The 24681-nt window shown below is 45.6% G+C and overlaps 8 protein-coding genes and 3 non-coding genes across 11 annotated transcripts; 5 read left to right on the top strand and 6 right to left on the bottom strand.

The window, feature by feature from the left end:
* Nucleotides 1-67: 67 nt before the first annotated feature.
* C8R40DRAFT_1039124 (peptidase family C50-domain-containing protein) lies at nt 68-7319 on the top strand (the record flags this gene model as incomplete). Its single annotated transcript, XM_046223802.1, is given in 19 exon segments — nt 68-511; nt 567-1187; nt 1244-1715; nt 1789-2243; nt 2295-2777; nt 2827-3163; nt 3179-3274; nt 3327-3434; nt 3481-3667; nt 3722-3875; nt 3922-4601; nt 4654-4733; nt 4785-4870; nt 4921-5014; nt 5069-5311; nt 5360-5973; nt 6026-6807; nt 6863-7027; nt 7085-7319. 19 exon segments carry the CDS (start codon nt 68-70, stop codon nt 7317-7319), a joined length of 6336 nt encoding a protein of 2111 aa, XP_046088868.1.
* A 235-nt stretch (nt 7320-7554) lies between these two features.
* C8R40DRAFT_1167839 (PhoD-like phosphatase-domain-containing protein) lies at nt 7555-9893 on the top strand (the record flags this gene model as incomplete). The annotated part of the gene is made up of 7 exons (XM_046231094.1): nt 7555-7620; nt 7672-8116; nt 8167-8607; nt 8660-8967; nt 9015-9253; nt 9312-9722; nt 9773-9893. The coding sequence occupies 7 exons, from the start codon at nt 7555-7557 to the stop codon at nt 9891-9893; spliced, it is 2031 nt and encodes a 676-aa protein (XP_046088869.1).
* Nucleotides 9894-10036: 143 nt separating this feature from the next.
* On the bottom strand, nt 10037-10119 carry C8R40DRAFT_t74. The gene has a single exon. It is a non-coding gene; the product is annotated as a tRNA-Lys (tRNA).
* On the bottom strand, nt 10081-13291 carry C8R40DRAFT_1263617 (SDA1-domain-containing protein). Its single transcript, XM_046233871.1, has 7 exons — nt 12903-13291; nt 12529-12849; nt 12333-12465; nt 11426-12277; nt 11275-11370; nt 10736-11215; nt 10081-10677 (listed from the first exon to the last, which is right to left on the bottom strand). The coding sequence occupies exons 1-7, from the start codon at nt 13247-13249 to the stop codon at nt 10225-10227; spliced, it is 2682 nt and encodes an 893-aa protein (XP_046088870.1). The 5' UTR covers nt 13250-13291; the 3' UTR covers nt 10081-10224.
* Nucleotides 13292-13380: 89 nt separating this feature from the next.
* On the top strand, nt 13381-13462 carry C8R40DRAFT_t69. Its single transcript has one exon. It is a non-coding gene; the product is annotated as a tRNA-Thr (tRNA).
* Nucleotides 13463-13491: 29 nt separating this feature from the next.
* On the bottom strand, nt 13492-15887 carry C8R40DRAFT_863452 (uncharacterized protein). The gene is made up of 16 exons (XM_046236484.1): nt 15603-15887; nt 15430-15544; nt 15322-15373; nt 15173-15271; nt 15072-15110; nt 14985-15012; nt 14904-14930; nt 14736-14851; nt 14611-14683; nt 14518-14550; nt 14372-14461; nt 14208-14314; nt 14125-14150; nt 14038-14065; nt 13866-13983; nt 13492-13802 (listed from the first exon to the last, which is right to left on the bottom strand). Exons 2-16 carry the CDS (start codon nt 15460-15462, stop codon nt 13784-13786), a joined length of 888 nt encoding a protein of 295 aa, XP_046088871.1. The 5' UTR covers nt 15463-15544; nt 15603-15887; the 3' UTR covers nt 13492-13783.
* Nucleotides 15888-16164: 277 nt separating this feature from the next.
* On the bottom strand, nt 16165-16249 carry C8R40DRAFT_t73. The gene has a single exon. It is a non-coding gene; the product is annotated as a tRNA-Lys (tRNA).
* A 584-nt stretch (nt 16250-16833) lies between these two features.
* On the top strand, nt 16834-18328 carry C8R40DRAFT_1039424 (Alpha/beta knot methyltransferase; the record flags this gene model as incomplete). Its single annotated transcript, XM_046223836.1, has 7 exons — nt 16834-17499; nt 17554-17695; nt 17745-17812; nt 17884-17926; nt 17977-18045; nt 18114-18238; nt 18290-18328. The coding sequence occupies 7 exons, from the start codon at nt 16834-16836 to the stop codon at nt 18326-18328; spliced, it is 1152 nt and encodes a 383-aa protein (XP_046088872.1).
* A 1018-nt stretch (nt 18329-19346) lies between these two features.
* Nucleotides 19347-20642, top strand: C8R40DRAFT_1159277 (uncharacterized protein; the record flags this gene model as incomplete). The annotated part of the gene is made up of 5 exons (XM_046229858.1): nt 19347-19391; nt 19446-19650; nt 19706-20259; nt 20314-20345; nt 20402-20642. The coding sequence occupies 5 exons, from the start codon at nt 19347-19349 to the stop codon at nt 20640-20642; spliced, it is 1077 nt and encodes a 358-aa protein (XP_046088873.1).
* Nucleotides 20643-20832: 190 nt separating this feature from the next.
* On the bottom strand, nt 20833-22289 carry C8R40DRAFT_863730 (uncharacterized protein). Its single transcript, XM_046236485.1, has 5 exons — nt 21872-22289; nt 21652-21818; nt 21233-21594; nt 21095-21176; nt 20833-21041 (listed from the first exon to the last, which is right to left on the bottom strand). Exons 1-5 carry the CDS (start codon nt 21913-21915, stop codon nt 20887-20889), a joined length of 810 nt encoding a protein of 269 aa, XP_046088874.1. The 5' UTR covers nt 21916-22289; the 3' UTR covers nt 20833-20886.
* A 62-nt stretch (nt 22290-22351) lies between these two features.
* Nucleotides 22352-24619, bottom strand: C8R40DRAFT_1159278 (P-loop containing nucleoside triphosphate hydrolase protein; the record flags this gene model as incomplete). Its single annotated transcript, XM_046229859.1, has 9 exons — nt 22352-22526; nt 22579-22852; nt 22905-22964; nt 23019-23259; nt 23315-23771; nt 23824-23915; nt 23967-24084; nt 24130-24265; nt 24316-24619. 9 exons carry the CDS (start codon nt 24617-24619, stop codon nt 22352-22354), a joined length of 1857 nt encoding a protein of 618 aa, XP_046088875.1.
* Between the last annotated feature and the right edge of the window lie 62 nt (nt 24620-24681).

The raw sequence follows: 24681 nt of genomic DNA on the forward strand, positions 1-24681 counted from the left end.
CGTGACTCACACGCGCTCTTCAAAAGTTGAACGATCTTGCAGTTGTTCACCCACTGTTCAAATACTTATGCCAGTCCCGTCTACCTCCCGTATTCGTAAAACAACACACACGACCACAAGTAACATTCGGAAGCATGCCATCCATCCTCGACCCCTTCCCAGTCCAATTTCTGACCCGGACACGCTTGCTACCCAACTCGCCGAAACATTAAATATTGAAGATCTTACGAAGAGAAAGGGAAAACAGAAGGCTTTGTGTACCCCGGAGCAAAGGCTTGAAGCGATGAGAAAGATTAACAGCGCGTCGCAGCAACTTTCTGCCATTGCGCAGAGCGGGTGGAAGAAATCTTTGGATGCTGAGCACCAGTCAAAGTCACAGTCAACCACGGCTCTTGAAGCGAGTTCAACCGCAGCTCGATATTTGGCTCTCTTGAGAAGTGCCTCGAAGGGCGACTTGAACGTTGAAAGAGCAGCGATGAGCATTATGGTCAAGCTGGTGGCGCTGGAATTGGTACGTCCTTCATTCTCACACCTGCTGAATAATAGTAACACGCGTGGAACTGTAGTTCGATTTAGCATTAGCAGCCCTTACAAGTTCACACTCCCCGATATGTGGTCTCATGGGGGTGCATGCAACTCACTTACTCTCAATACCGCGTGTCTCGAACCAGTCGGAGATGAACACAGTGCTAGCGACACTTGTTTCCACATATTTGTCATATGCAATCATAATTCTAAGTTACACCCGTCGTCTCAGCTTATGCAAAGACCTACCAAATTATTCTTCGTTAATCGAATGGATCCCCGTCTTTTCTTCGTCCGGACTATCTGACAAGCAATTGGATTCTACCCTCACGAAGGTCTATTCTGTGCTGATGAAGGTCTCAGCGTCAGATATTCCACCGAATGATCTTTTCCAAATCCGTATGTACGCTCTACGATGTTTGGCGCATACGTCTGTGGGTACTATAGAAAACCCAGAGAGCCTTTGGGATCAAACATGTAAGGTCGCTAGCGCGCTTACCGGCTCTTCCAATCGGCATTCCGTATCCGACGCAGCTTATACTGTGTCGTCTGCATTCCTTGCGCTCTACACGATTTGTGAGGCTCGTGCAGACAAAGATACATTCGTATCTGGAAATGGGTTTACCTCTTATTGCGAAAATTGGATCGGGTATGCCTCCAAAGTATGTAGAAAGTTTTCAATCTATAATTCTAACGCTCACTACTCACGTTCCGTTAGACAAACGATGTGCGAATTTTGCAAAAAATTGCGCAGGTGATGGGCCAGAGCTCCCCTCCTAGCGCTTCAGCTGACAGCCCCCATACTCTTTGCGAAGATAGGGACATGATACGGCAAGGGACGCGACTATGCGCTGCGTTTGCCCAACTCCTCGCAGTCCTGGAACAATCAAAGCAAAACGACGACTCAGTGATTTTACTGTTCCGAGACGTCAGGAATGCCTTATTTCCCAGCGAAGCAGGAGCTATTGATCCCTTGATCACAAACCTTTTTGCACTGTCGATGCAGGATGGAGTTTGTAATAAGGATATTCTGCGCATTGCAGGAAAGGCCAATCGAGCTTTAGGAAGGGTTCGAAGGGCCTCCTTGGATGTTCTAGCAGAGCAGTCCACGGGCAAGGAAGTGAGAGAGGAGTGCTCACGGCTATTAGAGGTCGTGATTGGTTTATACGAGAATGTGATACGAACAGTGAGTGAATTACATTCCCATATCTTCTATGGTCTTCGTCTCATTAATGGTATAGACCGATTCCCATCACGATTCAGATTATCTAACACACATGTTGGATACAGTCTTCGAACTTGCCCGTAATAGTCTTGATTTGTTGGATCCTCGGACCTACAACAGGGTCTACGATCTTCTCGCAAAGGCGGTGGATATACTATCGTTATCTAGAGATCAGGATCATCTTACTCTTTCATCGCCCAAGGTCCTTACCTCACGATGTCCAGAACGCTCCGAATTCATTCGCTGTACTTCCGGTGCGTTTTATAACATCGGAGGTACGCTCTATCAAGCGGGAAGATATAGTTCTGCAATACCCTTTCTCAAAGAAGGGTGCCGCCTCGGGACAGCTGCCCTCGTTGAGCGCGATAAAGGATCCAAAGGCGAAGTAGATATACCTGACGCAAAGACGAATTCTTGGCTACCGTTGAAAGAGCAGCTTTGGCGTAGATTTCAGTTACTGGCAGTATGTTTCATGAAGATTGGCGATCGGAGAGTAAGTATACTTCAATGTTTTCCCATTAATTGCTTGACATACCCCACACAGCCAGCGTTCGATAGCTTTGTCAAGAGCGTTCGTTATTTTCCTTACTCAGCATTTGAAAACGTGGACAAGGTTTCGTTCGGTGAAATCATTGGCATTTCGCCGACAGTGAAGGAGCTTCGTGGCGTTATCGAAAAATTAACTCGTCTTGGAACATATGAGTTGATGTTGTCAGCAGCCGATGTATCTTTGAAGTCGACGGAACTGCACAGCAATATAGGTACATCCGTGATGGGTATCCTCATGGAATGGCAAGTGCAAAGTCTTGAAATGTCCCGGTCGAAAGAGGGTGCTCGAGAAGTTCTACCCGTTCTGTTGAAGGAAATTCTACATATATATCGACAAGAAAGCATGCCCATACGGTCACTTCGGGTGTTTGCCAAAGCTCTAGAATTTCGATACCATTTTTCACTAGTTGAGCCGGAAGACAGTTGGCTGGGAGTGAAAAGTGCTGAAGAGGCTGCACAAGTGTTGTATAATTCGAAGGTTACCACTCTTTCCTTAATCATTCCATTCCATTGACATCGAGATTTAGAGCTTTGGAAAGGACGAACATCTAGTTCGCTATCGTTTCGAATATTATGCTTCAATACATCTGTGGCTTGCGCTGCACGCGCACCGTCGTTCAAGTCCTCACCAGGTTTCATTGGCAAGTAAACATACGGAATCTGCTTGTACCATCCTTCGTACTATGCTCTCGACAACCAGCGATAAACAAACCTCCATTCCCAAAGACAGTAGAGGTGTCAAGAAGTCATCTAAAGTCACTACCTCAAGTGCGGGGAAATCAAAGGGTAAAGTAGCACCACCACCCAAAGGAAAGCTCACGAAGACGCCTTTTAAGCGTAAGGATGAAACACGTGGGTTTCTTCGTCGTACATGATAAGCCTTGATTAACCTCGTTATTTCAGGAAGCATCCCACTAGATTTCTCGTCGTTAACGTTCTCAGTTGACTCTATAGAGGCTCTAATGAATTTGCTCCGTATGAATTATATTTTGCCCTGGTCGGAATTTTTCCATTGAACGCTTTGCAGAATTATGTGCTCATATTTCGGGCATGTTGTCCTTAACGCTTCCCAAAATCAATATTCTTGACGTGCTCAGAAAACTTGCCGAATTTCATTCTCGGGAAAATAGCGACTGTAAGTTTAATTCCTTTCGAACGGAGTCGCTGAAAGCCATGAATAGATTATATATTGTCTTCCTCTGAGCTCGCTTTAGAGTATCTCAGGCTTGGAAAGGGAAAGCGAGCGAAGAAAGTGTTGAATCAGGCTTTGACTGCCGCACGAAGCAGCCAAGCCTCTGATGATGCCCGTGCGCGCTTCTTCTTAAGTTTTGCCGCATCTTGTGCTGCTGACGCGGACGTAAAACAGAGGTACGATTTCAATTTCTCGACTCAGTGCAAAGGCTCAAATTGGGCCACATACAGCATCAAATTCTATCAGGAGGGATTTCTGCTAGTCAACCGCTCGCAGTTACCAAATAAGCAAGCGTCTGCGATGGAGAAAATTCAGACCCACGTAGTCCAAATTGAGAAAACCGCCCTTGCATACGAAGTCTTTTCTTCAATACAATGCATGTCGGTAAGTGAATTTGTCAACTGAAGGAAGTCATTCTGACTACTATAAGAACAATATTTCTGGCTCATTTGATGGTTTATTGAAAGCACTTCGTTTATGGAATCGGGCATTTGAGTCTCTAGGACGCTTTCAACCGCCAGCGCCGAAATCTAATTCCACGGAGACAGAGGAGTCCGATCCATTCGACATTTCGTCTATGAAGAACGCACTGTCCAAGTCTGGCACTCCATTGCACTCCATTTCTTCACAAACCCAACCGCCATCTACTTCCCGTCGGATTGGTGATTTTTCACAACGTCGAATTCTGTCTACAGGCTTAGAATGGCGGATAGGAGAGGGCCTTCTCAATGCATTATTTTCCCTTTTTCACGCATATCTAGAGCGGGGTTCTCCTAGAGAAGCACAGTACTTTGCAGAACAAGCGAAGGAGCTCGCTGCCTCGGTGAACGCCCCCTCTGGAATGTGTCGTGCGATGGTCAAGAATGTTGAAGCTAAAATATTCCAAGGCTTGATCGCGGAAGGATCCGGACAATTCAAGGAAATCGAGCTATGCGTGATTAACGGCGACGGAGATGTTCACGCTGATCTGGCCGAACTTCATCGATTAAAGGGTGACTTGGACCAAAGGGATTCCATGGTGATTGAGGCTCAGAAGCATTATGAAGATGCCATCAAAGTAATAGAAAGAGTAGACCAAACTTTCAGGCTATTGGACGGTGTCGAATTCGGGTATTATGACGATTCCACTTACGCTAATTTTTCCTGCTAATCTTGATTTTAGTCCTCGTTTATCTGTAGGAACCAGTCAACTCTCTGACACCCTTTTCCCCGAGCTATTGGCTCAAGTACTGTGCCGTTATGGTTAGCACAGTTTACTCTTTCATACTTTTCAACTTTTAACATTCTCGTCAGTCTGGTTACTGCGCGGTGAACAGGTAGAAATATGTACAATCTTACTCGATAAAATCGGCTCTTTACCTTCAACGTTCACTATTCAGGTGTGCTCTCCTGTGATTTGACATTTCATGTGTTTCATGTTTCATTTTAGTCGCGACAAAGAGGCGTCACTGCGAGATTAGCTCTTCATAATGTGTATCAATTAAGTCGGACTGACATGTTTCTGAGTTCAATTGGAGAGACTAGTGGGTGTCACTTCCAATTTCATGCTATCGCGGGAAAGCTTACGCCTATTTCAGCAATCGCCCTTTCAGCAGGCTCGAACAACCTTAGTGTCTCCGTATCTCCCACTTCAGTGGATATTGCCAAGAATCTGGAGCATGCGGAGAAATTGTTCTGGTCTTACCTGGGTGCCTTGGGTCAGAAGGGTTATGCGCCAGACATCCGAGAGTCTGCCATGTCCATTGCGATAATCAAAACCTTCCAGGCCTCATTGGGGAAATTTGATGCAAAAACGCCGCTACTTGCTGCTGGTCTTCTAGGTAAGCTCTGTGGAGTTGCCAGCTAATCAAGTACTAACACACCTTCAGACGCTTCATCGTCACTGACTTTACGCAGTGAAATGCTGGAAGCTATCGTTAACAAATTTCCTTTAATCCCTCGTCACGAAGAGTTAGCATGGCCCAAGCTCTCTGATCTCTCTGATTCCGGTGTCCCACTGCTCAATGAAGCAAAGACTGCTTTGAACGACTCTGATGAACTTGACGAAAGTTCGCTCAGGGACTATTGGGAGAGCGTTAGAAAGAGGCATCAATCGTATTCCATGAACGAAGAGACCTTCGCTTCCTCCATGGTTTCCGAGCTTCCCCGACATTGGACAGTTGTTCATATCTCCGTGACCGAGGACAAAAACACGATGTTTATATCTCGTCAACGTGGCGGATGCCAGGCCGAACCTCTTGTTTTTTGTATTCCATTGAAAGGTAGAAGAGAAGATGCAGCTGACGAACACCTTACCTTTGAGGATGCGCTTAAAGAGATGAATGAGATAGTAGCCTCGAGCAATGAAACGACTAAGATTGCTGCGTCTATTCGACATGATCCGGCTGCTAGATCCAAATGGTGGAAGGAGCGAGGAGCATTGGACAGTCGTCTCCGCGAATTACTGGAAAATATTGAGTTTTGCTGGCTGGGAGCGTTCAAGGTATGTATACATTGACTTCTCACCTCGGGTCAATGACGATTCCTCTCTACAGACAATTTTGTCAGCAAATCCCCATTTATCCCTCCATGCAATCAGCAACTTGCGTATCCAGTTTGATAGAGTCTTTCAGCGCGGTCTTAGGTTGCAAGATAGGAAGACGAAAGAACGAGCTATAGGTCACAAGAAGATGCCTTCCGAAAGCTGGACACCCAATCGAGTCACCTTGGACGACAGCTTGATTGAATGTTTCTCAACTTTATCCCCGGATTGTCGAGATGAGGAACTGGAAGATCTGGTATATTTTATTCTCGACCTGTATCAGTTCCATGGCGTTCCTGTTGCTATCGCAGAAATTGACATTGACCAAGTGGTTGTCGATTTACGATCCGTTATGCAGGAGCATGCCGAAAAGTTGAAAAGCGTTGGACATGGCCGTACAGGAGCGTTTGGGTACAACGAACGTGATCATCATGACGAGCATTTATTCTTGGTTTTGGACAAGAATGTTCAAGGTTTATCTTGGGAAAACATCCCGATCCTACGAGGAAGAAGCGTCAGCCGCATTCCCAGTATTTCATTCCTCCTTGATCGCGTTCAGTTTGCACGCCTTCGACAATCGGAATTGGGTAGCTCATCGAACACGGTCGATCGCGCGGTCTGCGATCCCACAAATGCTTACTATATCATAAATCCCAGCGGTGATTTGGAACGAACAGAGGAGCGATTTAAGCCCTGGCTGAAAAAGATGGAGAAGGCTGGATGGCAGGGCATCTCGGGGCGTGCCCCAAGTGAACTCCAAGTTCTTAATGCGCTTCGAACAAAAGATCTCGTAGTGTAAGGCTTCTTCCCAGCTCAATACGTGACACTTGGAGCTGATTTATATCCCAAGGTACTTCGGACATGGAGGAGCTGAACAGTACGTGCGCTCGCATAGATTGAGGAGTTTACCCAGATGTGCGGCTGTAATGCTTTGGGGTTGTTCTTCCGGTGCACTCCGGGATATGGGCGACTTTGATCGAGTGGGCACGCCGTTGAACTATATGTTAGCTGGATGGTTAGTCTCGGTCGCTGCTGTTGATATCCTTTCCATCAACTAACTTTCTTTGGTCAGTCCCACGCTGGTTGCGAATTTGTGGGATGTTACAGACAAAGACATCGATACTTTCTCCCAGTCAGTGTTCGAAAAGTTGAACTTGTCCTTGGAGGCAATCAAGAATCAATCTTCACCCGAGCGCCCAACCCCCATGTCGGTGGTACAGGCCGTCGCGGAATCCAGAAATTCCTGCAAGCTCAAGTACCTTACCGGAGCAGCACCTGTTGTCTACGGAATACCTTTCTATCTATGATATTGATACCATTAAATCTATGCTGTATTTATGATTTATATCTATGTCTATGTGTTGCAGTTTGTTCTTTTTTCAAATGGTAACATGTGTGAATAATTGCTTTGTATTCACAATTCTTCGAAGGTTCGATGTTCAACGTTGAAGACCCATCCCGGCCGAAAAGGTCCGAATCAGGCACTTGTGACGCTCGTTACGGTACGCGTCGCGCGTTACCTCGCGTTACACCCCTCTCCGAATGACGTCCATCTCATCTATACTTGCTACCGCATTTAGAGTTGCTTCATTTCTCTTTCTTAGAGTGGTAGGTCTAATTCAACTCAAGCATTAGAATACCTTTTCAAATATAATAAAGATCCCCTCTCCGCTGCTACAATCTGCTATTCCAGCGTTGCTCTCCTTATATCTGTTATCTGCCAACCTCTCATCTAAACCAGCTCGGGGCAATGTCAATCCTGCAGCAGCAGTTCTTTTCTCCCTCAGGACCCCTTCGCGAATTATTCGATGGACCAATATTGTCATAAATTCCTTGATAATGCTTGCATTCCTTGATTTCTGCGTTTCTCCCTATTTCGATCATGCAAGCGACGTTGTGTTCTCTAGAATGGGAGCAGTATCAGATAAGAGCGCAAAGATACTCGTCAGATACCCCAACCTCAATGAAACGATTCAACTCATTTGGAGAGAATCAAAACCGAATGCAGCATGGAACAAGGGGGAAATTCTGAATTTGTCACAGGAAAATGACTGGGCTGACACCGTGACGCTATCGAGTCTCTGGCCCAGCACCAAGTACGAATGTGAGTTTCTTTATCGATCCCACTTTCTTTAATATTAATCATGTAACCAGACGCACTCGTCGGTGCCAACGCTTCCTTCCTTGCTTACCCGGGTTCCCCTTTGGCATTTCGTACCTTCCCTGATCCTCATCTCCCTGGTGGAACACATTTTCGCTTTGTGGCATCTTCTTGCATACTTCCAAATTTCCCTTACGCTCCCCTGCAACGCCGTAGAATTAAAGGTTTTGACCTTCTTGCAGAGTACCTGTTCCCCTCATCACCAGCTATTAGGGCCGTGAATTCGACTACTGACCGTAACGATACCGGCACTCCCAATTCGGAGGAGGCTCTGAATGTACCTACGACGCTTCCGCCATCTTTCTTACTTTTCCTGGGCGATTTCATTTACGCCGATGTCCCTATCTACTTCGGAAACCACAAAGAGAGCTACCGGCGCCTTTACCGAAGAAATTACCAGAGCTCAAGCTTCAGAAAAATATACGAAAGACTTCGTACGTTCCTAATCGTTTAGAATAGATAGGCATTTTAAAAGTATTGTCCTAGCGATGTTCCATACCTATGACGATCATGAAATCATCAACAACTTCTCAGGCGCCGGTAACGATTCGACACTGCCGTATCCCAGCGCCTCAGATGCTTTCCAAATCTATAACGCCAACGGAAATCCCTCACCCCCTCAATCAACCAAGTCGCTCGATCATACCCCATACTACTATGACTTCCACTACGGCGATGTGGCATTTTTTGTGATGGACACTCGAAGATATCGCTCATTCCCAACCGACCCTTCAGAGGAGAAGACAATGCTAGGTGAAGAACAACTGACCAGATTGCTTGATTGGCTGGGAAAAGTGCGTGCTTTGTAACATCCTTCAGCCCGTACCTCATTCTATCATAGACGAACAGTACCGCCACATTTAAATTCATTGTGTCTTCTGTCCCGTTCACCTCGCTCTGGGGTCATGACGCGCAATACGATTCATGGGCCGGGTTCGTGAACGAAAAGCAGACTATCTTGAACGCTATGTACAGTGTCCCGAATGTGTTTGTGATTACTGGCGACCGACATGAGTTTGCTGCTATTGAATTCGCTGCCCCAACCCAATCAAGTTTTGCGGTCACCGAATTTTCCACAAGGTCTGTTTCATTGTCGATACCTGGTCATATATATATTTACACTGGTGTATATTTTCAGCCCGTTGAGCATGTTCTACATCCCGATCTATCATACACTCAGCATGCAAAGCGCCGAGACCTTCACCAGAAAGGTAGTGAAAGAAGCGCCTTCCGTGGATGCACCTATTCCCGCCCCCGAGAGTCTGCCTGCTATCCCTTCTGATGAAGCTACTGTAGTCCAATCAGACGGAATCCCAGTATCTACAGAATCTTCGGTGCAAGTTCCTCCTACCTCTTCTGAATCGGCCAATGAGCAGAACGTTGAAAAAACAGAAACAGAATTTGTTATTGAAGAGGTCCCCAAAGAGCGAGTGATCAAGTACATTCCTGAAGGAAATTACAAGTGGTCATCAATAGAGGTTGATACCAGAAAACCTGAACGACCAACACTGAATTTGGAGGTCGTGATCGATGGAAAGCCTAGCTATCAGTGAGAATTCTTCCTAAAGAAAGAGCTTTTCATTCATCCCACTCCTCTAGGTACGAAGTGGTCGGCGTCCCAGTCAAGTTGCAAGGATCGACTGCCTTGGGTGCATTTGTCACTACTAACATGAAGGACATACTGAAAAAGATTGGATTGCAACCTGCCAAGTGGTTTTAGCTGCGTATATTGTAGAAATACTAATGTCGATCGTGTTGTATGGAGTGCATATGTATTCTTCACCTTTGTAGCGCGATTACCGACATTTAACAAAAGAGGGACAATTATTAATATCGAAAAGATACTAACTAAAAATCTCTCATAGCCCACCGCGAGGGTCGAACTCGCAGCCTTCAGATTCCCCGCCGTAAAAGTCTGACGCTCTATCCGATTGAGCTAGGCGGGCACACATTTAATGTGGTCGTAAGCTACATTATGAGGCATGTCATCGACGGATGGAAAGATAGACTGAGGAAGAGCTAGGAAGAGAGGGTACGTGGGTTTCATTTATCTACTTTTTCGCTCTTTTCCCCTTCTCAATGTGTGCCCGCAGTTTTTGTTGCTTTTCTCTCAAACTTGCCTTCTTCTTTCCCCGAACAGAGCCACTGCTCAGGATCATCATGATCGGCTTATTCCTCGCTTTTTCCCTGTTTGTAGAGCTACTGGGAGCATCCTTTGTCTTTTTGCCTTTGCGGGAACCAAACTTCTCGCGACCCTCCCTTCCTTTTTGTATTGAAGCCATCCGTTCAGCATAATCAGCCTTGGCTTTTTTACGCGGCCCAAGGATATCGTTCTCGGAGATAAAGGAAGCTGATGGATCGTCGGAAATGTTTTGAGATTTGCGTCCAGCTTCAAGCGCCGCGAGCTTTCGTTTCGCGCGATTTCCACCGCCTATATCAACAGATTTTTGAGCTGCTTGAATCTGGAGGTCAGAGAGCAATTTGAAGTCGGCTGGAGTGAGAATCTAGAAAGGAGAAAATAATTTCAATTTCACAATCGGGTGTCACCAATTGCAGACAAACCTTGGTTGTGGCGAGAGTTGATGCATCTTGGTCAAAATTTCTCGTTTCCGTCTTCTCCTCTGTATCAATGTCCATTTTGTCCTGGTCATCACCGCTGAATCCGTACTCATTTTCATCCACTTCGTCATTGTCTATCTCTCCGTTGATTCCTCGCCCGCTCTTGACTGCTTCCTCCTTGGCTCTCTGTTTCTCCCGCTTTTCCTTCTTCTCCCGACGCCTCTCCTGCCGCTCTGTCTCCTTTCCTTTGTTTTTATTCCGCTCCCTTTGTTCTCCGTTTTCATTTTCGCTATCGCTGAGCTCGATATCGCCATCACTGTCACTGGACACATCTTGCCACCCATCCTCCGAATCGGATTCCGAGTCAGAATCTGACTCGATATCCCAACCGTCCCAACCAGCTTCGTTATTATCCTCTCCCGAATCTGCATCGTCGTGTCCATTTTCTTCTTCCCGGAGTTGTTGGAAGTGACTCTCCAGAAGCTACATCAAAGTGAAGACGGTGAGTATGTAAAAGAAGCTATCACTAAACATGAACGTACAGAAAGGCCTTCAATATCAACAGCAGCATTAGCTGAGTGGCCGTAGGGGAGATTGCGAGCAACAGCAGTCTTCATATTGATACTGGCTTCTTTGCCCTGTGTGAACAGAGGGATCAGAAAATTTATCGCACATAGAGTAAGTGAAACGAACTCGTTCTCGTTTCTTCAAGAACTCCGGGTGAGTCTCTCGATAAAGATGCAACAACCCTCGAGAGGCTGCGATGACTGTTTTGTCTTTGCTCTTCCTATACTCAATTAGATCATTCAATAGAGGCCGTAGATCGACATCCTTGTCACTGGGTCTCTTTCCGTCAGCATCGTCTATCCCCAGCTTACGGATTTCCGCCTTTTCTTTCTCTAAATGTTCGAGCTTCAGAGCTTCGAGTTGATTTTCAGCACCGTCCTTTGTATCCATATTTTTCTGCCCATGTTCCTTCTGCTTTCTCATCACGTCGTCCTCGTCTTCATCTCTAGGTCCCATAACCAACGGTTGTCGCCTACAAATCTCCGTGATCGCATTTATTCCAGCTGCTATGACTTCACTTCCAACTCCTGGATGCACAAATTCATTCGCAAGCTTGAGGACAACTGGTTTCAACGTCTGCGGTGGTATAAGCGCATGTACAGATTGGGCTAGTGCGACCAGTATCGACGGCACCCTCAGTTGTTTCGGAGCGAGCCATTTTTGAATGTACGAGTAGAAAGGCATGACGAAGAGCGTATGCGCAGATATAACACGGGCAAGGATTTGCATGATTAGAATTTTGTGGTCGAGAGTAAATCGTTTGTCGTAACGATCCAAGATAGTAAACAATTTTTCGGCAAACGTCTGAGGATCATTCAACAATTGCAGAGCTGGAAAATTTGCCCGGGACCGAGAGGTGTCGGGTTTTCCATGTTTTTTCTTTTTGGCGACATTGAGCTTCTTCTGTAGTTTTTTGTCGCCACTACGAGACTTTTTGTTGATTTCACGACGATGGTGGAGCGCACGTACATCAACTTCCTAATCAAATGCATATGGATACAGAATAAATCAAACGAATAGAATTTCGACGAACCTCTTCCTCCTCGTCGTCGCTATCTTCCTTTTCGTCATCATCTCCAAGAAAGAAGTGGATTGATGCACTCTGAACTTTGAGGACTGGATGCAAGCACCCGATAGCGACGATGGAGACTGGCTTTACATCATTCCTTTCACCATCACGGATGAGCTAAAGTCATGTTTCCGTTGAACGCTTTTGATAAGACACTCACCAGATGCCCTTCCGCCAGAGTTCTTTGGTCAAGATCACAGCCCACATTGCATCTTCTCCCCTCCCTGCCGTTTTATCTGATGTACCGAAGTGTATTCCTTTATTGACTTCCTTCTGCTTCCCTTTGTTGCCAAAATTCGCAACGTCGTCCAAACCGTTTTCGACCATACCGAAGAGCATAGCCTGAATTGCACGATTCAGTTTATGGTTCTTTGCTCGAATGTTGGCTGTTCGAATATCGGAAAGTATGGTTTTGCGGATGTTAGACCGTAGAGAAGATGAGGTGGTACGAGGAAGGAGAGGAAAAAGTGTTCGAAGGAGTCTTGAATTACAGATTAGAGTAGATTCAGTAAAGAATACCAAGTCTGGGCTTACTCGATGGACGTTATGACATTTTTGTTTCTCAACAGTACCATGGTGGAAATCAATGCTTTCCGTGTATCAGGCGAAAGCATGCCATAGCTGTCCAGCAGGATGGTAGAGATTTGCGAAGGAAGCTCTGCGGTCTCTTTTGGGTAACAAGTGGCGACCTGGGCGATGAACGCAACTAGTTCTCTGAAGTGTTGAGCATGTTCGTCTGGATTCAAATGGAAAATCAGCCGTATGCTGTTGTAATGGTTCCATTGCTGGAGAAATTCATCCTTATAGGAGGTAGGATCCCGTTTGATCAGATTTTGTAGTTGGGGTAGGTTCGAAGTGAGAAGGACAGAACGGCCGCCCATTTAACACACAGAAGAGTTGCAGAAGAGGATAGTATCCTACAGTAAATGGGATAGATAGGCGCTCGCCGCTCAAATTCTTTATCACCGATTCCACATCAGATACTTTGATGCTAATCATTCCACATTTACAGTCCTTCTTAGCTCAGTTGGTAGAGCGCGTCACTAGTATCATTGCAAATGACGAGGTCAGTCGTTCAAGTCGGCTAGAAGGAATTGTATTTTTAATTTTTGTCTTTGTTTATATCTTTCCTCTTAAAGTGTACATAGCAGGAACTTTTCCACTTCGATAGAACACTCAATGACGGCTCGATCCATTTCCATTTCACAACAACATCAAATATCTTGTCCTGGGTATCTATTTGTGCTACAACATCCGCTGACATCTGTGGAGGCAAAAATATTTACACTGAACCGACATGACGATGAATACCATCGTGATACTCATCCACAAGAGTACCTTTTCCAACCTCATACTCCGACTCGTTCTCCATCTCTATCTTATCGTACGGCGAGATCGGGCTAGCGTCACTATCATCATGTACAACATGTACGTCTTGTCTGCAGACATCATCGTCAATAATCTCAGTCTTTTATATATAGAATATCAAGAACGCACCGTACTTGCACTGCCGTAGCATTAATTGTCGATCGGGTGAATGTGATAGGATCCGACCTTTGTTGGCCTGTGACAGCAGCTTGGGATATAGCTTCTACAATAGGCGTCCGCGCGTTCACTGCGAACCGTTATCAGAGTCGAGCGGAAAGAGGGGACGATTTTTTCCACGCACGAGATACAAGCAATGAAAAAGTATAGACCTGCACGTAATGTATAATTTAGGATTGGACCGTGTATAAATGGGCACGAATAGACATACTTTGGCAATAGTCATATCAGAAAGTACTGTGGCAACGTAACAAAAATTAGTTTCTCGATCTAAAAGGAAGGATGTATACGTGCTATAGTAGGATCCGACATTCGTTTTGAAGAGGATAACAAGAACAATTTGACAAAGGAGTGGTAGAACATTGCATTCAATCATCCGGCAGGTAACAATCCATAGGCTCCTGTAGAACACAGGCAGTAAGCTGAGTATCCATATAGGACAAGATCATATTTCTTACTTTGGTGAGAGGATATGATGCTTTCGTTGCTTCCGGGAACGAATTTCGGTGTAGTAAGCGAGACCACCAAAAATGCACATATCCGCAACGCTGGTATATGCGTGAATGCAAATTCGGTGTTTTACAATGAGCGAATGAGATCTTACATGTCACCTCCAAGCCATGCATAGCCAACAGGGCTGACAAGAATCAATGAGTCCTCAAGGATTCGGAAAAACTTAATTACGGAAGGTACGTACAATACGAGTTTCGAGTCATCGATTAACGTCGAATGATGTTTGATGAGTTTGGAAAACATCCACAAGGCGATCGCTAGATGTGAGCTGGTAAAAAAAACTCTCGCATAATGATACACGAATTTTACCCCAGGATGCGGAAGCTAGTAGTGCTATCAGCGTTGGAAGCAACACATTTTTCCTCATCGAAATCATCCATATCCGGCTCGCGAACCAGATTTGTACAAGGAACGTCGCCGTAGGGCTATTGAAGATAAGAATCAGGACAGAACCGTAGCCCAGACCTCTGAGCTCACAAAAACCACAATGTAGCTATGGCCTCCCTGCAAGATCGGGGTGAGTGTTTGTTAGTATTTTTGAGCAAGGAAAATGCTCACTGCGGAGTCGCGAGCAAAGCCGAGTCGTCTCCAAAAAAAATAAGAGCATCAGACAACGGAAGGAGTTGTGGAATAACAGTGCCATACCACCAAAATATGTCGACGACCACCGATAACACCATAGTCCTGGATATCGGGGATGAAATTGGGGCTCGGACAGTCAACGGTCAGGAACTGCATGTACATACCGGAAACAATTGTGTCTCCCAGACATAAGAGTAGACAGGTCGTTACAATTGTTTTATAGAGCACCCGGTCATTGTAGAATTGCAAGAAGTATTGCCATCCTGAAACCAATGTTAGACATCGTCAGTAATCGTCGCGAGTGGACACTCACCAAAAGCAAGAACCAAACCAAAGCTCATGAATGACATCCATCCGCTTACAAGCTGCATGAAAATGTTGAGTATATTTATTCATAGCACTGCATAATGATCAGGCTCACTAAAGCACCAACCGAGAGCTTGAGGTCGCTCATTGTAGTTTGAAAGAGAGAGAGAGAGAATAGCGCACAAGTGCAAGATGTTGACAAACCTAAGAAAAGAGCGACGCGCCGAGAGCTTTGTGGTTAAAACGGTGTCAATTATTGTATTCAAACTCAAAGGAGTTATTACTCACTATTGGAAGACAAGGGCACGGAGAGGTCCAATATAGTGACATATTAGTATATGTACATGAAAGCCGAAACTGTTTTCATGTTTTTCTCGGGCTTGCGTGAGTCTTCAATATTCAATGAGTCCAAGTCTTCATTCAAATGTTGGACCGGGTCGACAACTGTCAACAACAGGGTCGAAAATTCGGACCGGGAAAACTTTTGAGAACGGATTTTCCAAAATGACCTGATTGGGCATGCATTTCGATTGCCTGGAGAATTATTGTGTTCGTACAATGACTGCGTCATTGTCAAGTTGAATTCATTCTTGCAAGGGCCACCAGGGGCCACCATGTATGCGGCAGCGTCAGGAAAAAGATTGCTCCGTGGAGCGCGCAAGTCGGGAGAGGAAGAAGAGATGAGGGGAGGGTTGATCTGAGCTGTGATTTAGTCCTACTTAAGTGGGAACCGTGCCAGTGCCTTGAATCCTCTTACTTTACAGAACCACTGTCCTTTTCAATCCGTTCCACACAAAAAAAGGCCGGATCAGACTTACAGCAGCTCCGCAGCGGCTTAAAAAATGTTGTTAGCCCACCGCGAGGGTCGAACTCGCAGCCTTCAGATTAACCCGCTCTTAAAAGTCTGACGCTCTATCCGATTGAGCTAGGCAGGCGGATAAAAACGATTTATTTGTGTATTTAAATAAAATGGACAAAAATTGAGTTCGAAATAAAAGAAATTATGACTGTTCTAGGTCTGTTCACTCATCTCTGGCCCCGAAATCAACTTAAGAAACTGCCAATGAAAAGCTCTGGTTGTGGTTGGACTAACATCGTGATACTGCAGGAATGTTCTCAGAGGATTGCTAGGAGAAGAACTTCTTTGGAGATAGCACGGGGCAAAATTTTACCGATAACAATATTCGTGAGATGCATATGGACCAGGATAGGTGGAATGGAAACTAAAAGAGTAGCGCTAACCAAGTCAGAGCGATGACCGGCTCAGTTGAATGAGTTCTAGTGGCGTTGAAGGATGTCTTTTCCCGCATATCTTATCTAAGAGATGGAAATGCGTACTTCCGACGATTCTAATCAAGCAAAACGTAGGCAATGAATTGAAAATAGCTTGTGAACGGAAATCAGGAAAGCAGTAAGAAACAAAGTTTTGGTAAGAATTTCTACATGGAGTTTTGTGTAAAAAGGCGTACATTCATTTTTTAAGTTCTTACCACGTCCATTTACTTTCTTCCCTACCAAAATGGCCCAGCTATCATCCCCTACTCCTACTGTTCCTCGACGACGACGACACTCTGGTACCACGAGTGATTCAGATGACTTGCGTTCTGCATTACAATCTGCTCGTAAGGCGAACAGTAGCGGCAGGGTAGACCCGCCTCCAAGGCCAAAATCTACGCCTGGAGAGAGGCCAGCACTAAGAAGGAGACAGAGAAGTCCGAGTGGCAGTGGAAGTGAATACGAGGACATAGAGATGACAGTTCAAGAAGAAGAAGCTATAAACACCGACCAAAACACTCTTTTAACAACGACCACGATGGACCGGCCCACCAAACCGCTTCCCACCAAATCACTCAACCCTCGAGCTCAGGCATTCAGTATCACAGTCAATCCTAATCTTCCCAATCTCTCCAATCCTCATCTCCTTCCTGCCACGGCTCATGTTCCTCGGGGTCCCGCTGCCAATGGTGCAGGTATCACCTCTTCATCGGTACCCAGGCGGCTTTTCGTCGTTCTTGAACAAGCTTGCCTCGAAGCGTATCGTATCTCATCAAGCTCAAAATCCAACGGCAAAAAAGGCAAGGACGGTGAAGTCAAGTACACCCTCTTGAACTGCGATGACCATCAAGGTATTTTGGCCAAAACCGGTCGGGACATCGCTGATGCTAGGCCCGATATCACTCATCAAGTCTGTTTTTCAACCATTCCCAGCATTCTATTTCACTGATTCATTATTCTACAGTGTCTCCTCACCCTTCTTGATTCACCGCTCAACAAGGCTGGCCTACTCCAAGTCTACATCCACACAGCCAAGGGTGTTCTCATCGAGGTCAATCCTCATGTGAGGATTCCGAGAACATTCAAGCGGTTCAGCGGCTTGATGGGTAAGTTGATCGATCTGATTCTCGCGGATACCATACTAATCAGAAATAGTTCAACTTCTGCATAAATTATCTATCAGGGGTGTCCAAGGTTCTGAAAAGCTACTAAAAGTTGTCAAAGTGAGTCATAATTCCTGCGTTGTTCATGGAGGCTGATTCCTGATTTTCTCATGTGTCACCGAAATCGACAGAATCCTGTTGTAGACCATTTCCCCCCTGACACTTACAAAATCAGTTCGTCATTGTCAAATTAACTTGCGCTATCCGCTTATTTGAATACATAGCACTTTCTGGAGATGCTCCCCTTCAAAAACTTTCAACATACCTTCCCACCCTGTTTGATCCACCCGCAGGTTTGTTTCGAATACACGCAAGATTTGCATCCATTGACAATTCCTTCTAGGTTCTGATCGTAAACCAGCCAAGAACTTGGCTGTATTCGTAGGCGCTATGGCTCGCGGTAAGGACGATTTCGCCGACGCTTATGTTGACGAGAAAATTGGTGTCAGTCAATACGCATTAAGTGCTAGCGTAGCGTGCGGGAAGGTATGTACTATCTATTCTTGTGTGCTCCAATACTTATTCTCTGGTACAAAGTTTTGTTGCGCTTTAGAGGAGCTATGGGATGTCGCGTAGAGGCTAGATCTTTCTCGATTGAGTTTCTTGCTTTTTTTTCCAGTTTTGCTTGTTCCTCGCATGTGTACCATCAACATCAACTGTCGACGCACCCACTATTTTGAGTGCGGATCACTCTGTATTCAACGCAGAGAACCCACCCTCTTTTCCAACCAAGAGGACCGACGTGTATTTCTAATCTGCTTTCAACGGCGTTGTGCTACTTGCTGAAAAACTAATCACATACATACCTTCAATGTTTACGCATACTGATTTAATGCTTACACATCCCATGCTATCCCATGCCTGTACTACTATGTATGTAGTTTGGCCAGTGTTTGGCTGCAGTGTCAATGAACTAGACCGGAAAGGATCTCCTCTAAATGTACAGCGACATCATTAACATTAAATCTCTTTCCCGGGAAGGCTGGGTGCAGACCTTTATCCGACGTTCGGGAGCCGTACGGAATGTACATGTTCGCTTTACGGTCTTTTTCGGTGTTCATCTCCTTACGTCTTGAGAAACAGTCGTCGGTATTTCTGTTAGGTAAAATGAATGCAGCTTCTGGAGTGGTTAATTTGGCGCCGGAGCGCTGAGTTCATTTGACCACCCATTCAATGTCACATTGCCAGCAAGAAGACCTTTATTATATGGCCCAAATACATTTCACTTGATCTCCACTCGCTTTATTCGTTCCGGTCTTTACCTTGGTCCTTCATGGCCAGTACCCAACATGATGACACATTACTTGCAAGATGCTGGCGGTCAAACCGAAGACGTACAAGACTACTTGTTTTAGCTGTCATCGTCCTCTTTCTAACAACATACCTTTTTGGACGAGATTATGCCGTCTCTGCATCTCTATTTGCGGAATGGCAGTCTGCTCCCGTTGGAGCAGAGATGGCAGTAGAGGTACTCTCAACAGTCACTGCTACGGTCACGGTTACCTCGACATACACTTCCCTTCCTTCCGCTGAAACAATCACTGCCAACAAAGCAGTCGTATCACAGCCTGAGCCAGTGATATTCTCACTCATTATGTGGTCTCGAGACTCTGCTATGGAAGGAGCCCTTTTAATCAAGGCGTGTGTGTCTTTAGTTTCTAATATCTTCATTATCGCTAAACGATCATGGCAGACCATCTTAATGTATACCACGAGCCCAATAGAACTCCATATTATTTGCGACCAATCAGCCCGAGACTTTCTGGAAACAAGATTCTCGTTGTTGACTGGTCCATCTTACCCTCTCAAAATCCGTTTCTATCAACCTTCACTACAAAGTATGAAGGATAGGATAGCTCGAGAAGGTTCAATACGGAGTGATCATGCAGCAGGTCTTCGTAAGTAATAATCTCCTCCGTTACGCTCCCAATTGAATAAGTTTCAATGATCAAGCTGGTTTAATGAAGCTCTTCATCCATGAGATTCTTCCTGCAAGCGTCAAGAAATCCATCTACATAGACACCGACGCTATCTTCATTTCCGATCCAACCTTATTGTGGAACGTATTTTCCCAACTTAAACCCACCACCGCCTTTGTCATGTCGTACCACCCCGATCAGGATTCACCTGTATGGCACCAAGCTTCGCGAATATGCAGCTGTGTCATGTTGTTGGATCTAGAAAAGTTGCGCAAATTGCGTTTGATGGACTCGAGTGTGTACAGGGAGGTGACGGATGATTCCTATCCTCCAGCGTTGTCCCCTCCTACCTTTCGCGCCATGTATGGCGAACCAGGGCCGGATGGGTACAAGAACGTCAAGCTGGGTGATCAAGGTTATTGGTGGGCCATTGTTGATAGCAGGAAGGATATTTTCGAACCATTGAGCTTTGACTTCGAAGTTACCAGCTGTTTAATGGACACATATAGTATCACATTAGGTGAAGATGGTATATCTGAAGTCCATGAATTACCCAGGCAAAGTCATGTCAAGGGAACTCCTCAGGAGGTAAGACTTCATCCATCTAAAGGGTGCTGCCATGAGCTGACAAAGGACGCACAGGGTGCTCTGATCCGCCCAAAAGTCCTTCATTTGTAAGTTCAACCAATCCATAACGGTCATTGTTTCCCTCACTGACGGAGGAAATTAGCAACTGCCTTCATGGAACCGATGTATATATGAATTGGGAGGGATGGTCAAACTCCACCGAGGCGGTGACGCGGCGTTGGGGACCTGCCTTATCCTATCATCATGGTTACAAATGGATTTGGCTTAACCGGAGTGTAAAGACCAACAACTCTGGTGACAAATTAGTGGACATTAGTGCCAATATCAACGTCGTATTCGAAGATCTGCAGTTTGCTCGAAATCATGCCATTGCCAACAAATAGCGAGCTGGACTCGCTGGCCTCAGTTATAAGTAATATTCCTTTACACGGTATACATAATCCACAATAAAAACGCGTATAATAGCAGATGGTACCCCATCGAAATTGATATTTTGCTTGAATTGATTAAATAAACTTGTCTGAAGAGCTCTGAAGTATGTCAATCGCGTGGGTCGGTGTGTTGCAAATGTCTTTCAAAGTTACAGCTGTACCAGAAATCAATGTGCTCTACAATTATTTATGGAATTTAATCTTCTTGTCTCCTCCGAAATTGCGTGCAAAGCGCAAAAAACTTGCTCCCGGATTCCTTCCATTTCTCCGCCACGTATGCTTCACGTTCCTCAATATTATTGTGTGGTATGCCAGAAGTATCAGCAAGAATCCTCTGGTACATCTTGTAGTCTAGAACAGAAAAGGGCGTGAGGTCGGCATTTTTCAGATACTAGATGGCATACCAGATGGCGGTTGTATGCTAAGTTGCTTGAGTGTTTGAAGGGGAATTATTTCTTCAGGAAGTCGACCAAGCGATGTAGAAAGCTACGTACTAGGTCATCGAATGCTTGGACTAATGTCAATTACCAACGCGTACACACCTTTCGTCGGAAACGGTTCAACTCTTTGAACAGATTGGGCATTTCATTCACGGGATCCATAGCAGGAACACTCTCGTCTTCATCGTCAGATATGATGATAACAGTGGTAGATATGATTTTTCCAGATTTGAGAATATTTGATGTATTTGCGACCACCTTTTGAGTGCCTTCTGACCGAATTCTTGTAAGACCAGGTTTTCTCGTAGGCGTTTGTGGGGAATCTGGGACTGCCATATCTTTATGCTCCAGCAGCAGGTCAAAAGGCGTAGCAGGTGTCGAACGAACCGGAGACGCGTCTGTTCGATATAAGCTGCGTTTAGGCGTGTTTGAAGTAGGGTTCCCTACGGTCCTGGACTCTGTATCTGCAACTATACGTGACAGGTGACCGGTGACCTGAAGTTTCCAAACCCAAAACGCACCTCCTCTGATATTCGTCTTGCTGCGTAATGACGAACGGGTGTTCGCATCATTAGGATCTCGAGGAATCTCTTCCCTAGATAATCGCGTTGGCATCTTTCGTGGTGTCAAAGGAACCGGAGGCAAGAATATAGCGTGCATCTCGTTTATACGACCATCAACGAACTGACTTTTGATAGTTCAACAATCTCGCTACTTTTGAATGCTGAGATAGATACTCACAGGACCTCTTGGAGTAATGCCATGTCTGCAATACCGTGTTTCATTCGCAGTCGATGACTACAAGCTTCTGAGCACAACCTAAACTAGAGTTATAGTGAGGGTGATCTCCAATGGTCTGGTATAGGCGTACTTGTGATAGTGCGCACTGATATTGTGATTGAACGCAAGCTTTCCGTAATAAACATCTTCCTGGATCTCTCTGTTTCGTTCAAGGTGCGAAGTCGCGTCTCGAGAGTTCGGAGGTGGTAAGCAATCATCGTCTGATAGTATGTAGGACGCAAAATTTCTTGAGGTGGAAGCAAGGTCGTTGGACGTCGACGCGGAGTTGGTTTTCAGGTTCATTTGAATCTTGATGATAGGCAGTCAGAGACAGGTGAGTCACCGACATTGATGAGCAACCATCACGTGCTTAGCGACTATTGTATGTGAGGAAAACGAATTTTTCTTCCCCCTTTATAATAGTGGTATATATGATACAGATCAATAACCGCCATCGTCCTGCGGACGATGAGATGCCATCTGCCTCCTCTGTGTCTCCTCCAACTTTGGACAATTACTAATCCCATGGCCAAGCCCTCCACATACGGGACATCCCTTAAGTGATCCACCCTGGACCGCCCGGGGATCCTCTATCGTGGCAAGGAACGGTGGAACCCTATCAATGAGCATCAGCAATCGTAACTCAGGTGAAGTAGCAAGCAATCCACTTTTGCCCAGCCTCCATCAGGAGATATTTTAAATCCAAAAGTGTTTGCTCCGGTGTGTTCATGTTCACAAAAGTAGTTGCAATGCCAGTTTTTCCACTACGTCCCGTACGTCCGATCTGATGTACATAATCTTCAATCTCCTTGGGCATGGAGAAAATGATGACATGTTGAATCTCGTTGAAGTCGAGACCTTTTGAAGCCACGCCAGATGCGACCATAACATCCTTCGCACCACTCTTGAAAGATTTGATGGCATATTGACGTTCTTCCTGGGCTACAAAGCACTGTCGGAATGTGATTTCACTTGTCGTTAGGCTTCTACTTACTTTTGGATCCATGGATAGCGACTGCTTCAACGCCCTTTAATAGTAGGTACTCTTGGATATCTCGAATTGACCAGTGAATATTTCAAACAACAGGGAATCTTTGAGAGAGCTCACCATCGACCTCGTTCTTATTTTCACTGAAGATGATGACAGGCGGTGGAGTTTTCTGCAGACACTCCAGCAGATATACCATTTTAGCTTCCTGCTTGACATATTCAACCACCTGCAACACATCTAAATTGGCGGCGCCAGCACGGCCAACATTCACCAGAATGGGTCGAATCAGTGACTGCTGGGCAAAATCTTGGATTTTACGAGGCATGGTTGCGGAAAAGAGGAGAGTCTGACGTTGCCGCTGAACAACAGACCCAGTCAATAGGTTAGCATGCACGGCAGTCATGTATACATACCTTAAAGAAACTCATGATATTCCTGACATCATCCTCGAAACCAAGGTCAATCATCCGATCCGCTTCATCCATACAGAGATATTTGCAGTTGTTGAACGTGAATTTCTTCTTTTCAAGCATATCTATGAGCCGACCGGGTGTAGCCACTACTATATGCAAACCTTTACTCATTGTGTGGCTTTGTTCGCTCATTGATATACCACCCATGCAAAGTAGCGTGTTCAGTGTTGGATACCGCCCTTCTTTCGCTAATGCAGAAGTCCAAGTCAAGACGTTCTCGTATGTTTGATTTGCAAGCTCTCGAGACGGACACAGGATAACGCCAACTGGCCCTTCACCGCGCACGAGCGGAACTTTTGTCTCCTCTTCTAACGCAAGCATAATTAGAGGAAGACAAAAGGCGAGAGTCTTGCCAGAACCGGTGAAAGCGATTCCAATGAGGTCCCTTCCTGAGAATCTGATCGCCGTATAAGAGTTCCGAACAAACTGGACGTGCGACGCCGACTTACGCAGTAGGAATGCCTTGTAATTGAATCGGGGTTGGAGCTGTTATACGCTGCGATTTCAGATAATCCAGAATTGATTGAGGAATCTTCATATCCTGATACATGCATCAGCCAAATTAGGATTATAAAGGACAACATTTACGCACAGCGAAGTGTTCAATCGGAGGAGGTATGTCCTCGCCTTCGACGATGATAGCATACTTTTCTCGGATCCGCTGGTGTTCCTGCTCAGTCCTATCTCTGATGTATTTCGGAGGCCGCCAGCTGAGGGAGAGTCAGATGGTTTTACACAATGTTTCAAGGACAAACCTTGTCTTGAGAGATTCAGTGTATTGAATACCCTTTGCCAATTCGAGGTCAGATAAGAGTTTCTTACGGCTTCTGATGGCCTCAAGAATTTCTTCTTCTTCTTCGGTGGCCTTTTGTTCTTCGGTCTTCTTCGCATCTGCATCGTCGGTTACAAACACTAGTAGCGAAACCACGGAACGTACACACCTTCTGCAGCTTTCCGTGAGTGAACGTCTTGCGCTTCCATCAACAATGTTCTCTCTTTCCGCGCCTTCTCTCGCCGTTTTTCTTCCTCCTTTGCCTCGTCCTCTAACTCCTCCTGCGCCCGCTGCGTATCTTGAGCACCATTCTTTGCTCTACCCCATGAAGAAAGTTTGGCAAGCTTTTCCTGGCGACGTTGAGCAACTGGGACATAAGGAACATAGGTATCGTCGTCATCCTCAAGTTTGTAGGTTGGCGGAGAGTGAGAACGTTGAATGCGGCGTCGATTGACTGAATTATCAGAATCCATAATGAGGGAACGTGTGCAAAGAGCAGATGGAAAGCGGGAACACGGCCCGGTTAATTTCACTT

Source organism: Lentinula edodes, assembly GCF_021015755.1.
Source record: "Lentinula edodes strain Le(Bin) 0899 ss11 chromosome Unknown C8R40scaffold_8, whole genome shotgun sequence".
NCBI lineage: Eukaryota > Fungi > Basidiomycota > Agaricomycetes > Agaricales > Omphalotaceae > Lentinula > Lentinula edodes.

Coding starts and splice junctions, on each gene's coding strand:
- C8R40DRAFT_1263617 (XM_046233871.1), bottom strand. CDS start 13,249: ATGGGCGGCCGTTCTGTCCTTCTCACTTCGAACCTACCCCAACTACAA. Junction 12,850..12,902: donor AATGTCATAACGTCCATCGA/GTAAGCCCAGAC, acceptor CTGTAATTCAAG/ACTCCTTCGAACACTTTTTC. Junction 10,678..10,735: donor CAACTCTCGCCACAACCAAG/GTTTGTCTGCAA, acceptor TCTCCTTTCTAG/ATTCTCACTCCAGCCGACTT.
- C8R40DRAFT_863730 (XM_046236485.1), bottom strand. CDS start 21,915: ATGAAACACGGTATTGCAGACATGGCATTACTCCAAGAGGTCCT. Junction 21,819..21,871: donor GCATTACTCCAAGAGGTCCT/GTGAGTATCTAT, acceptor AACTATCAAAAG/TCAGTTCGTTGATGGTCGTA. Junction 21,595..21,651: donor CAAGACGAATATCAGAGGAG/GTGCGTTTTGGG, acceptor GTATAGTTGCAG/ATACAGAGTCCAGGACCGTA.
- C8R40DRAFT_863452 (XM_046236484.1), bottom strand. CDS start 15,462: ATGAGCGACCTCAAGCTCTCGGTTGGTGCTTTA. Junction 15,111..15,172: donor GGGAGACACAATTGTTTCCG/GTATGTACATGC, acceptor CCCGATATCCAG/GACTATGGTGTTATCGGTGG. Junction 15,013..15,071: donor GTCGTCGACATATTTTGGTG/GTATGGCACTGT, acceptor TTTTTTTTGGAG/ACGACTCGGCTTTGCTCGCG.